This window comes from Cryptomeria japonica, chromosome 7, assembly GCF_030272615.1.
Source record: "Cryptomeria japonica chromosome 7, Sugi_1.0, whole genome shotgun sequence".
Lineage (NCBI taxonomy): Eukaryota > Viridiplantae > Streptophyta > Pinopsida > Cupressales > Cupressaceae > Cryptomeria > Cryptomeria japonica.
Window position 1 is genome coordinate 336303660 of NC_081411.1, and position 13634 is coordinate 336317293.

Below are 13634 nucleotides of genomic sequence, written 5' to 3' on the forward strand. Positions count from 1 at the left end.
CTATCATAGATTTATACCTGGTTGGATTAATAGGTGTTGACTCATCTCTTAGTGATAATTTGTCATTTGTAGTCATAGGTGTACTTACCGGTTTAGAGTTCTCCATCCCAAATTTGTTTAGTAGCTCCTTTAAGTACTTTGATTCACTCAAGAATATACCATTGTCAGTCTGTGAAATTTGCAATCCTAAAAAGAATTTTACTTCTGCTATCATAGACATTTCAAATTCTTGTTGCATTTTGATAGAAAAATCTTTACATAATCCATTTTCTCCTCCAAAGATTATATCATCAACAAAAACTTCTATAACCAAGATGTCATCATTAGTCACTTTATAGTATAAATTACTATCTGCATTACCTTTAGAAAAACCAATCTCCAAAAGGTACTTATCTAATCTTGCATACCAAGCTCTTGGAGCTTGCTTCAACCCATACAAAGCTTTCTTTAACCTACAAACCATATCTTTGTCTTTTGTTAAAGAAAATCCATTAGGTTGTTCAATGTAAACCTCTTTTTCAAGAATTCCATTAAAAAATTCACATTTAATATCCATCTGATATACTTTGTAGTTCTTATGAGCTGCAAAAGCCCAAAATAATCCAAATGTCTCAATTCTAGCTACCAGTGCAAAGGTTTCATTATAATCAATTTCTTCTTTTTGAGAATATCCCTTACACACTAGTCTTGCTTTATTTCTGATTATTTAACCATCTTCATTAAGTTTGTTTCTAAATACCCATTTGGTTCTAATAAAATTTTTATCTTTAGGCCGGGGAACTAATGTCCAAGTGTTATTCTTCTCAATCTTTTCTAATTCTTCTTCCATAGCTTTAATCCAAAATTTATCTTCACATGACTCTTTAATTGATGATGGTTCAATTTGAAAAATAAGGCATACCTCTTCATTTGCCAATCTTCCTCTTGTCATAACTCCTCTATATTTGTTTCCAATTATTTGATCTTCAGAATGATTCAATCTTACATACCGAGGTGTCTTTGTTTGCTGTTGTTCCTCAGTTATTGTGGAATTTTCAGATGATACCGGTGTAACTGGATCTTCATTTTGTGCTAGTGGGTTCAGTGTAAATTCATTTGATAGAATTTCCGTTGCCGGTTCAAAATCCATATACCTTGAAGTTCCTCTGAATTGTTCATCAATCTTTACATTTGTACTTTCAACAATTTTCTGCAATCTTTTGTTAAAACATCTGTATGCTTTGCTCTTAGATGAATAACCAAGAAATATTCTGTCATCACTTCTAGGATCAAATTTTCCAATATACTCATCTCTTCTAATATAGCATTTACTTCCAAAAATTCTAAAATATTTAAGAGTAGGAGTAATACCAAACCATAGTTCATGAGGGGTCTTACCGGTTTCACCTTTGATGTGAACTTTGTTGAATGTATAGACCGCTGTACTTACTGCCTCTCTCCAATATACATGTGGTAAGTTTTCTTCCGATAACATACTTCTTGTTGCATCCAAGATAGTTTTGTTTTTCCTTTCAACAACTCCATTTTGTTGTGGTGTCCGAGGTGCTAATAGTTGTCTTCTGATTCCATTCACTTCACAAAATGCATTGAATTCCTTAGATGTGAATTCACCTCCTTGATCTGATCTTAAACATTTGATTTTCTTACCGGTTTCATTTTCAACCATTGCTTTGAACAGTTTAAACTTTCCAAGTGCTTCTGATTTTTCTCTGAGAAAAGTAACCCAGCACATTCTAGAATAGTCATCAATGATTAGCATGAAATATCTATCACCTTGTAAGCTTTTAGTTCTAGCTAGACCACATAAATCAGTATGAATTAAATCAAGAGAATTATTTGATTTCTCTGGAATACTTTTAAAACTAGCTCTAACCTATTTTCCAAATTGACATTCCTTACATACTGTGTTGTGAGGTTTGACAATTTTAGGTAAATCTCTAACTGCCTTAGTAGTACTGATTTTTACCATGCAATCAAAATTTACATGACACAGTCTCTTATGCCATAACCAACTTTCATCAATGTGTGCAATCAAGCATACCTTTTCACTATTATTCAAGTGAAAGATATTACCTCTAGTTTGATTACCGGTTGCAATTTCTAAACCAGTTCTGTTCATAATTTTGCATTTTCCATTTTTGATTTGTAACTGAAATCCTTTCTCAACTAATTGACCAACACTCAAAATATTATTCTTTAAACCTTCAACATAATAAACATTGTCAGTGTTATGCTTACCATCAAGAGACATTGAACCCTTACCTTTGATTGAACAAGCTTTGTCATCTCCAAATCTTACTAGACCTCCATTATATTCTTGAAAGTTTAAGAATTTACTTTTGTCACTAGTCATGTGATGTGAGCATCCCGAATCAATGATCCATTCATCCTTTACTTCAACTTTTATTGCCAAGGCCTGTTGTACAAGTTGCACTGCAGGTGCTGGTTGATCTTCTGTTATAGCAACAAAAACCCATCCATTGTCTGTTAGATCCTCATTAGAATCATCAGTCACTTCTTCATCAGCAACATAACAAGATTTGTCCTTATTCTTCTTGAATCTGTGTCTCTGATATTTAGGATTAGGCTTGTATGTCCTTCTAGCTTCTTCTCTTAACCTAGCATGTCTATCAGGGCATCTTGAAGCCATATGACCAATCTTATTGCAGTTAAAACATTTAAAGGGTGCTTTACCTTCATATTTACTTCCAACTGGACGTTTAGGCATTTTTCTTGCAAATAGTGCTTCAAGTTCTTCAAGTTCTTCATTTTCTCTCCTGCTTTCCTCAAGTTCTCTTGCATAAAAGGCTTTCTAATCAGATTTGTCAAATGATGATGCAGATGATGTTGATGCTTTGAAAGCTAAATCTATCTTTATAGTAGTAACAGGACCAAATTCCTCAATCTCAAAGGCTGATAATTTTCCAATGAATGTATCCCTAGTTATTGATGTGTTAGGCATTGTTCTAAGTTCATTTATTGTAGTAACCTTCATTTTATATGCTGGTGGCAATCCTCTTAAAACTTTTGAAACAATTTCATCTTCACTTAAGGTTCCTCCACAACATTTTATACCCAAAACAATTTCATTTACTCTTTTCATAAAAGCAGAAATTCTTTCATCCTCTTCCATTTTTAGACTTTCATACTTGACCCGGAAGCTTTCAAGTTTTGCAATTTTGACTATGGAATCTCCTTCATTTAATGTTTCCAAATGATCCCAAATAGCTTTAGCAGTAGACCTATTTGATAGTCCCATGATTTGCTGATCTGATGATGCGCTCAGAAGTGCTTCTCTTGCTTTGCAATCATTTTCTTCATCTTTAGCCAGATTTGGTGGATTAGGTTGACTTGTAGAAGTAGCAGTATAGCCATTCTTTGTAACCTCCTAGATATCTTTTCCAATATAGTTCAGATGTGTCTCCATCCTGATCTTCCATATCCCATAGTTGGTTCCATCAAGTTTAGGACTGTCCTTCCTAAAATAATTGTTAGACATTGGATCTCCTCAAGCTGTTAAGCTTCTGCAAATAGAGGACTAGGCTCTGATACCAATTGTTAGGTCCTGGGGACAATTGAGAGGGGGGGGCGGTGAATCAGTTGTCTAATAATATTAAACCAAAAACAACTTAATCAAATTACTGTTTAATACCAGTGGAATAGTCTACAATACCGGTGGACATATTTAATAGATAAATGCAATACCGGTAAAGATTAATGCATGAAACCAAAAGACAAAGTCATCCACAACACATAACACCAATATTTGTACGTGGAAACTCTGTAAGGGGAAAAACCACAGTTGGAAACCTTACCCACAATCAAATGATACTACTGCAGATAGTAAGTGTACATAAATGGGGTCTACACATGAAGAAAGGCCAAGCGCCAAGAGCTTACTGCTCAAACACAAATGGGAGTCACACTGACTACAATTGGATGGTTAAATCCAATAAGAATGTGCTACTTAAAATAACATCTTCATATGCTGGATTTAGTACCGGTGTAATGCTAATATGCTTCACAAAACCCTAGCTTTACCTTCAAATGATGTCTTCGTGTATAGCTCTTCTTAATCTCGCATATACCTTCACACACAACCTTCTTCACATTCCACATTCGATCTTACATTTATACCATAACCTAAGACCAATTTTAGTAGGTCGGCTCTACAAGATATTACAATAAAATCATTTTACAAACAATACAATATTCGATGCAATAATTGATTGAACATGTCAGCTTAATGCATTCACAACATTAATTAATCATCTCCATAGTGTGCCATGATGATCTAGAAAAGATAAACCTGCCGGTGTAACTCTAGATAACCATGGACCTATTTGTCGGTAAAAGAAAATATGCAAATATGAATATACTAATAAACAACTCTCCAAGATAAGATGTCTAGACAATGTCTTTGACATTACCAAGTGTCTTCCATGCTATTCCAAGTACCGGTGATCACTATATCCTGCCGGTGTACCTTATACCAGTGATTGTGAATTAGTCACTTGCTTGCCGATGAATGTTGCTAGATCTCCAAAGTGCCAGAGTTGATAAGTGTTTAGTAGGTGTTGACATCAATTACAAAACCATAACAAAATACCAACAAGGACACCATATGGTGTCGTTGGGGGTTGTATGGTGTGCTAAGGGGTCATATTGTGTCCTAAGGGGTCACAAGACATCGTATGACCCCTTAGACACCATATGATCCATTAGGTTTTGTTAGGGGTCATACTATGTCCTAAGAGGTCATATGGTGTCCCGCGACCCTTTAGGACACCGTATGACCCCTTAGGACACCATATGGTGTCCTAAGGGGTCATATGGTGTTCTATAACCCCTTAGGACACCATATGACCCCTTAGGACACTATATGACGTTGTTAGGGCTCATATTGTGTCATAAGGGGTCATATGGTGTCCTATGACCCCTTAGGACACTATATGAAAGTGAGAGTGGAGCATTTGTCAAGTAAGGAGCAGTTGGAAAATATATTCACCAAACCATTTCCTAAGGCTACCTTTGAATGTCTTAGAGGTAAGTTATGGGTTACAGCCCTACCTAAGGTGAACTAAGAAGGTGTGGAGGCATCAATCTAGTGGACTCATTGAATATCTTTCACCGTGGATTGATGAGAAGTGGGCTACTCCTTAGGGGGAGCAGCTAAAATGAGGAACATAGAGATGATGGAGATAGTAGCACCAGAGATGAAGACAAAAGATGCTTTTGTACCTTTGGCATTGCTGTCAAAGTGGGAGAAGAAATATAATAGCCATGGGGAGAAGAACAATGATAGGGAGAAGTAATGCAAAGGAGGAGAAGCACAAGTGAAGAATAGATTAGTACAACATGGCATGATGAGTTCCTAGTATTGTGTTGCATTCTTTTAGTGTTTCCATCAATGCCAAAGGGAGAGAATGTTTGAATGTTGGTATAAATGAAGATGTTGATGTACCTGTAAAGGATGATGTTGATATGAGGAGAATTCATGGACTATTGGTGATGATATATTGATGGACTGTTAGTGATGATATAATTATGATATGATGCTTTATGATCAGTTATTTGTGTTGTCATTGATGGCAACCATATTTATTTATGTTTGGTATGTCATCTAAGTTATCTAAGTCTATCAGTTTACCCTAACTGGTAATGGATTGAATTGGACAACAAAACTGCTAAGTAGTAGTCAACCGGTAAGTAGGAATAGAGAAGGAGATGGTTGTGGTTTAGAATATATGCTTATGAAATTATGATGAGTCTATGACTGGAGCCACATCATTTTTAGAGAACTGAAAGTCATGTTTGTAATTGACTGTTGTATATTCAGTGTAGGGTTTGAGAACAGGTAACAAGATCTTTGACCAGTGATGTTTTATGGTTTGGCGGCGATTCTTTTCATGTTCTTAACTTAGTGGTGATGTGTCAGAATCCATGTGAAGTGATAAAATGTTGTTTGAGTGCATACAAGGAGAAAATTTATTGGGAAGCAGTGAAGTGCTTAGTAAAATGTGATAAGGGTTTGACAGCTTATCAAATTGATGTGCGGTGATACGTTATGATCATTCAATAGTTGTAATTGTCTTGAAATTTGTTGTAATGATCTAATATAATATATGATGTAAATTCATTGTAAGTTAGGGTTATGTAGCCGACCTAGTTGTAAATTTTATTTAGGTCTAGTTTGAGAAAGTTTATTGTGTCGGTGGTCAAAGAAGAGTAGTGTGCCGAACCAGATTGAGATGTCTGCATGAGTGTAATAGATTGAAGATGAAATGGATCTGTACTAGCAAGAAAAGAGTGCATTAATTGGATCATTTACCTATTGTTTCCTAACAATTGCAGTAGTAATAGAATCCCTTAACCAGGTAGGTCCTAACAGGCCTGATCTTTTAAATCCCTTCACTGGGTGGCTCATTAATTTGGGTTTAAATCCTTTAGCAAGGTTACTCTTAATATGGTAGACCTCCTAACAAGGTTGAGGTTAAAATCCCTTCATCGGGTGACTCCTAACAAGGTCTGCTCTTAACTAGGAATTATTGTAAAGCTCCTAATCAGGCTAGGCCTCTAACATGGCACATTCCAAAAGAGTGCAAATCTTGTGGGTACTGATTCCCACTGTGGTTTTTCCGATTTGGGTTTCCACGTGAAAAATCTTAGTGTTCATATGGTGGTTGATTTGTTTATGTGTGGATTTGATATCATTTCAATACTTACATGTTGATGAACACATGAATGAGCAGTTTGATAAATCTGATTTAAAGTGATTGTTTAAGTAGTTACTGGTACTGGTTATGAACTATTTTTGTGAAGTATTTGCAGAATGGTGAAAGATTGCAATTTATTGTTATTACTGATTCACCCCCCCCTTAGTGATAACTAGATCCTCACAATAACATATTTGTCCTATTAAGATTTTAATTATAGTAGAATACGTATTTTTTGAATTAGAAATCTATCTTTTATAGTTATTTGACTTATTAAGATTTTAATTATTGTAAAATACATATTTTTTGAATTAGAAATTTATCTTTTATTTATATCTTCTTTTGATAAGAATACATTTTAATTTAATATTCTTTTATTAAGACATTCTATTTTATTTTTTATTTAATTATCATCATCTTCTTGTATTAAGGTTTAATTTACATTTAGTTAAAATTTAATTTTAATTATTTTTGTCTTGTGAAGTTACAAATAATAATTTTAAAAAATAATAGAATTGATTTAATTTATACCTTTGTCTTATTAAATTTTAATTATTGTAGAATAATTATCTTTAAATTTTTATTTTTATATCTCTCTCTAATTCATAAACACACACTCCTTGTTCCTCCGCCCCCCTCCCCCCCCTCCCCTCTCTCTCTCTCTCCCTCATTCCCTCTGTATCCCACTATCTATCTCTTTATCACTACCTCTCTCTCTCTCTCACTCCTCTTCCAATATATGTCTATCTCTTCCTCTATCTCCCCATATTTCTCTCTCTCTCCCTTCATATCTATTTGTTTCTCTATAGTTCTCTCTCTATATCTATCTATCAATCTTTGTATGTCTGTCCACTTCTCCCTCTATCTATGTCTCCTTATATCTCTATCTCTCTATCACTCTATCTCACCATATATATATCTCTTTGTCTCTCCATATTCCTTTATAGACCTCTTCTATCTTTGTATCTTTATATATATTTTATTTTTCACTTTTCATCTCTTTATCTCTCTATCTATTTTATCATCTTCCTCTCTCACTCTATCTTCCTTTCCACCTCTATCTTTATCTTCCCCCTCTATCTATATAAATGTCTCACTCTATATATTCATCTCTCTCTCTCTCTCTCTCTCTCTCTCTCTCCCTACCCCTCCTTTTAAACCTCTATATTCATATCTATTTTCCTCTTTATATCCATCTTTCCAGATTTTTTGTTTTCATCTATCCATGTATCTCTATTTGTTTATCTCTCTATACTACAATCTCTCTCTCTCTATACTTATTTTTTGAGCTTCAACATCTATCTAATCCTATCTCTTCTCTCTCTTTTTCCTTCCATATCTCTCTCCTTTTCTCCATCTTTCTCCTGTCTTTCTCCAAATTCATATTCATTTCATCTTCATTTCTATCTATATTTCTATATTTATATCTTTACCTCTCTCTCTTTCTCTCTTGGTTTTCACCCCTCTACCTCTCTCTCCCTTTAGGTCATATCAAGCTAAAGGGAGAGAGAGGTAGAGGGGTGAAAACCAAGAGAGAAAGAGAGAGAGCAACCTTGAACTACCAGAATAGAATCAAGGTCAATGCATAGAGGAACAAGGTTTGGAGACCATCACTGAATGTTAGATATACTAGATATTGTTTTACATTATTGAGATTCTATTATTGTTGGGTATATGAAGCCCAACAGTCACATGGCTGTTTGTCTTCCCCAGAAGACTCTTCATTTCATATTTGATATGTTTATATAAATGGCTGCGTGCAGCCCATAAATGATGTACTATAGAATTGATAGTGGTTAATACGACAATTCCCTGTGTTTCTGGTGGACATGGCCACTTAATGGTGAACCACATTAATCTTGTGTCTCGTGTCTTTTCTTATTGTCTGATTTTCTTTTTTGCTATTTTGTGTTTATCTTATGTTCTTCTCTGCTTATTTTAAACTAACAATTATCATATTGTTAGTTTGTAACAATTAGATTACTCTTGCACTACTCATGGAAATCTGCGACCTTGAATCTAAACAGCATATTTTAAACTTTGAACTATTAAAATGCAAGTGTTCTTTTAAATATTATAAATGTTTTTAAGTTCTTGACCAAAATTAATATTGATAATGTTTAAGAATTTTTACAATTAACACAAGGTTGACAATTTCTATTTACTTAATTTGATCATTGCAGCTACGAAGCTCGCTTAGTGAAGATGGTAGCGAATGATCTGATCAAGACATTCGACAGAGTGCAGCTTGAAGTTGCCAAGCATCCAGTGGGAATGGACAGCGTCAAGAATGCTCTCATTCAGAAATTAAACCTCAACTCAGTGAAAGAGGTGATTAAAGTTGGAATATGGGCTACCGGTGGTATTGGTAAGACCACTTTTGCCAAGGCCGTGTACAATCAGATTTATACTGATTTTGAAGCTGCTTCATTTTTATTTAATGTGGGCACTGCTGCTAAAGAGTCCAGGGGCCTTACAAATTTGCAGAAAAAAATTCTCAAAGATTTATCCAAATATGGTGGAGAAGTGGACAGTATTGATGAAGGCATATCTCTGTTTAGATATCATTTGAGAGGAAAATCTGTGCTGCTCATTTTGGATGATGTGGATGCTGTTGTACAATTGAATGCTTTGCTTGGGGATTGGCTGGGCTGCGACAGCAGAGTTATTATAACTTCTAGAGACAAACACATTCTCAATGTTGCCCAGATCTCATATGAATGCATACACAAGGTGAGTGGATTAGAGATAAATGAAAGCATCCAGTTATTTAATCGGCATGCATCTCCAAGTCCTGAGTACGAAGAACTCTCCAAAAGAATAGTGGAAGCTTGTAAGGGACATCCTCTTTCATTGGAAGTGGTTGGATCCTTCTTGTCTGATAAACATAATGATAAGAATTGCTGGACAGAAGCCCTTCACAACATTCCCCTCAACCCAGAAATTCATGAAAGACTCTACAGGAGTTATAGTGCTCTCAGTGATGAAGAAAAAGAAATATATCTAGACATCGCTTGCTTCTTCATTGGAGAAGAAAAAACATTGCCGATTGTTTTCTGGAAATCGTTGTACCAGATGGTAGACACTGCTGTATCTAATCTTTCAATGAAGTTACTAATAAATATTGACGACAAAGGCTTATTTGATATGCATGACCATGTCGGAGATATGGGGCGAAGTATTGCAGAAAAAGAGAAAAAGGGTGCCCGAATATGGGAGGATGCCTGTTTAAGTAGTATATCCAACAGCACCAATTTCTCTCGCCTTCGACTCAATGGGGGTAATCTGCAAAGACTTGAAATGCTGTACAGACCCTCTCTTTCGTATCTTCACTTGGAGAATGTGCACGTTGAAGGCATGACAATGGACACACTAGCCACGCTTCCTCCCAGTTTGAGATGGTTAAGGTTGGAAAAATGTCACTTCGCATTTGGAATAAATAGTCGTTACTCCGGACTTGTGAATAACATATGGTTAAGCTTGCAAAAGTGCCAATTTGCTTTTGGGATGGATAGTGCAAGAAGGAAGCCACGGTACTCTAGATTTGTGGATAACATGAAGCTGAAGGCTATGCAAATACACGCCTGCGAAGGCATTGACAGCGTTTCAATCTCCTCCTTATTTTCACTTGCTAATATACAACTCCAGCACTTGGAGTTGGATTTGGAAAGTTATTCGGGTCTAAACAACCTGCCTGATACCATTGGTATCCTGTCACAGTTGCAGCACTTGGACTTGAGAGGGTATGTGAGGTTAAATAACCTTCCTGATGTCATTGGCAATATATCACAATTGAAGTACTTGGACTTGGGACTGTGTGGCCAAATAAAAAACCTTATTGATACCATTGGCAACCTGTCAGCACTTGAACTTGGAATGGTGTGATGGACTAAATAACCTACCTGATACCATTGGCAATTTGGCATAGTTGCAATACTTAAAGTTGGAAAGGTGTGAAAACTTAAGTAACCTCCCTGACAGCATTGGCAAACTATCCCAGCTGCAGCACTTGAACTTGAACTTGGAAGGGTGTATGCACTTGAACTTGGAAGGGTGTATGAGCTTAAATAATCTCCCAAATACCATTGGCAATCTGGCACAGCTGCAACACTTGAACTTAAAAGGATGTAAAAGTTTATTTAACCTTCCTCATACCATTGGCAACCTGTCACAGCTGCAGTACTTGAATTTAAAAGGGTGTTTGTATCTAAATAAACTTCCTAATAATATTGAAAATTGAAAATTTGTAATTTGTCACAGTTACAGTATTTGAACATAAAAAGATGTGAAAGCTTAAATAAGCTTCCTAATTCCATTACTAATCTGTCACAGCTCCAGTACTTCAATTTGAAAGGGTGTGTACGCTTAGATAACCTTCATAATATTGGCAACTTGTCACAGCTGACTCAGCTGCAAGACATTGGTTTTGACTTCCTCAGCTGTAAAGTTGAAGGATTCTAATGGAGCTTCCAGTGTTCCAACGACAGAAATCGAATCATTCTTAATCTTCTTAGATGGTAAGTAATTTTTAGTTGCCATTAAACTGTTATTAAACATCTTTTGCACAGCCAATAACATCGCTTGGTTTTTTCTTTGCATCCTACAAAAATGTTATCGGGTTTTAGCCGTTGTCTTTCATATGTGCCGTTTGGCAGGGTCTCGTTGGAGGATACGGAGGCATTCCGGGATTCAACGCAAGAGAACGCGCAGATATAGAGGAAGGGGGCGAAAACCAAAATCTTGGGTTTACCGTTTCTGTAACGTTGAACACAGCTGACAATTAGGGTTTCTGTTGGGGCAGGGTGTTGCAGGTGACCAAGAATAACAAGGCAAGAGAAGCATAAATTTTCACAATTCTTCTATTTATTTAACGTTATAAAATGAAATACTGCTTTTCAAGAATTTGGGAAAGCGAGTCTGCCTCAAGTAGCGAGCATATAATCTTTATCAGATATATTCTTTCAAAGTTATAAATTGAATATTTGATTGAACTTAGATTGCAAGGAATTTATATGGCAGCACACTATTATAGCTACGCTCCTCTCAAGTAATTCTAGTATGCTGCATTTGTGTGGCATTTATTATTTATGCTTATGCAGGCTGTAGATACATGTGGTAAGCAATATAAAAAAGGAATGAACATGCAAAACTTGTAGATTTTGTACATGCCCTAAAAATGGAAGGTGACAGAGATTCTGTTAGAGACAGCGTGGAAGATGTTTTCCCTCGGCTAATTCAATATACATTATCAAGTGATTGTTAAGACCCACATCGATTTTAAAGGATAGGCTTTACATTGCAGACCTGGCCTTACATTGCAGATTTGATAGACTTGGCATTAAACTGCATCCCATTAAAATTCTTCTCCATTTACTAGCAAATGTAGAAGCGACTCAATGCAGGGGCGTCTTAATGCAATATAAATGTTCTCATATTTTCCATCGGCACATTTCCCATCAACATATTTTGAATAGGCGATACAGGTGCAATTGATAATTTTTTTAATTCATTTTATGCAATCTAGAATTCTTTATCGTATTGAATGGGTTTGTCTTACTATTTTACATGTAGTTTTCTGGGTAAACATCTTCTGTAGTGACCGAGGACAATTTAAATCGTGAGTGCAACTTTCAGTCAGGCTATAATCATCCATAAAGCTGTAAGTTGAAGATTTTTTTTAAAACCCGTTTTTTTTCTTAACTTTTCCAGCAAAACCATTTTAAGAAAATACAATCGTTAATGTCATACCACAAATTTTATTTGGCTTACCGTGATAGATTGAATCACAATATAAAATATATTTGGCTTCTTGTGATATATTGAATCAAATATTAAATAGAGCTTCGATATCTTTCTACAAAGTTTGTATCATTGTTTGACATGATTTTCAGGTTCCCGTGGATTGCAATGTTTTAATTAATTGCCTTTTTTGCTTATTTGGAATTTAAGTAGTGTATTAATAGAGAAAATGAGCATTATTGTTTCCATTTACATATAGAAAATCACCCTTACCTCTTAGAAAGCATTTCTGGGAAAGTGTATCAATTCACAGGTAGCCACTTGGAGGTCTGCTCTAATGCCTAAATGACGGAAAACCCCAACTCTTGACCAAATACCATAATCTATTGAAAATAATTTTCTGTTCGCATATAATTAATGAGAATTTTGTGTATAATGATGTTCTTAGATGAAGGAAATTCTTAATTTGTTATTTTAAAATTTTTAAACTTTTATTCACCTTTTTTAAAAAGGCAAATTTAAGATTTAATGATTTTTTAAAATAATATTTTTTAAAAAGGCAAATTTAAGATTTAATGATTTTTTAAAATAATATTTTTTTTCAAATAATATTTTTTAAAAAGGCAAATTTAAGATTTACAGGATATACCATGTGAATATTAACTACTTTATACTATATTCGCATTAAAGAAAGGATGGACAATTATATCTCTCAATTTTTCTAATATTTTTTGTGTGTTAGTGTTGGAGTAACATTAAGTTTACAAATCAAATAACAAACAAATAGATAATCCAATGCATTAAAGCCTAAGAGTTAAGGACAAAATTAAGTAGTCAATGCATACAAATTATTACAAAATTCCTTACATAACTGTTTATAGCTTTTTTTTTCAAGATCTGAATATTGTTTTTATGTTATGACTTGTTTAAAAAGAGTTTGTTGTTTTTGTGAAAAAACAGAATGTTTGTGTAATGTAATTATTTGTTTTTAATTTTCCATACTTCCCTTTTCACTAAGAGGCGATCTACAATAGAAATATAATGATTTTTTTTTCAAGCGGCACAGAGAATATTTGTTTTTTTCTTTGTTTAATACTATATGGTTTTTAATGAAATAATGATTTCTATTGAACATTTTTCTTTTTTCCTAAGTTCTTGTAATTTACTATGTAACATTTA

The 13634-nt window shown here is 34.7% G+C and overlaps 1 protein-coding gene across 1 annotated transcript; it reads left to right on the forward strand.

Annotated features, from left to right (window-relative positions):
• The first annotated feature begins 8921 nt into the window (after positions 1-8921).
• Positions 8922-11500, forward strand: LOC131053181 (disease resistance protein RUN1-like). Its single transcript, XM_059208652.1, has 4 exons — positions 8922-10595; positions 10698-10769; positions 10977-11162; positions 11372-11500. Exons 1-4 carry the CDS (start codon positions 8922-8924, stop codon positions 11498-11500), a joined length of 2061 nt encoding a protein of 686 aa, XP_059064635.1.
• Positions 11501-13634: the final 2134 nt, after the last annotated feature.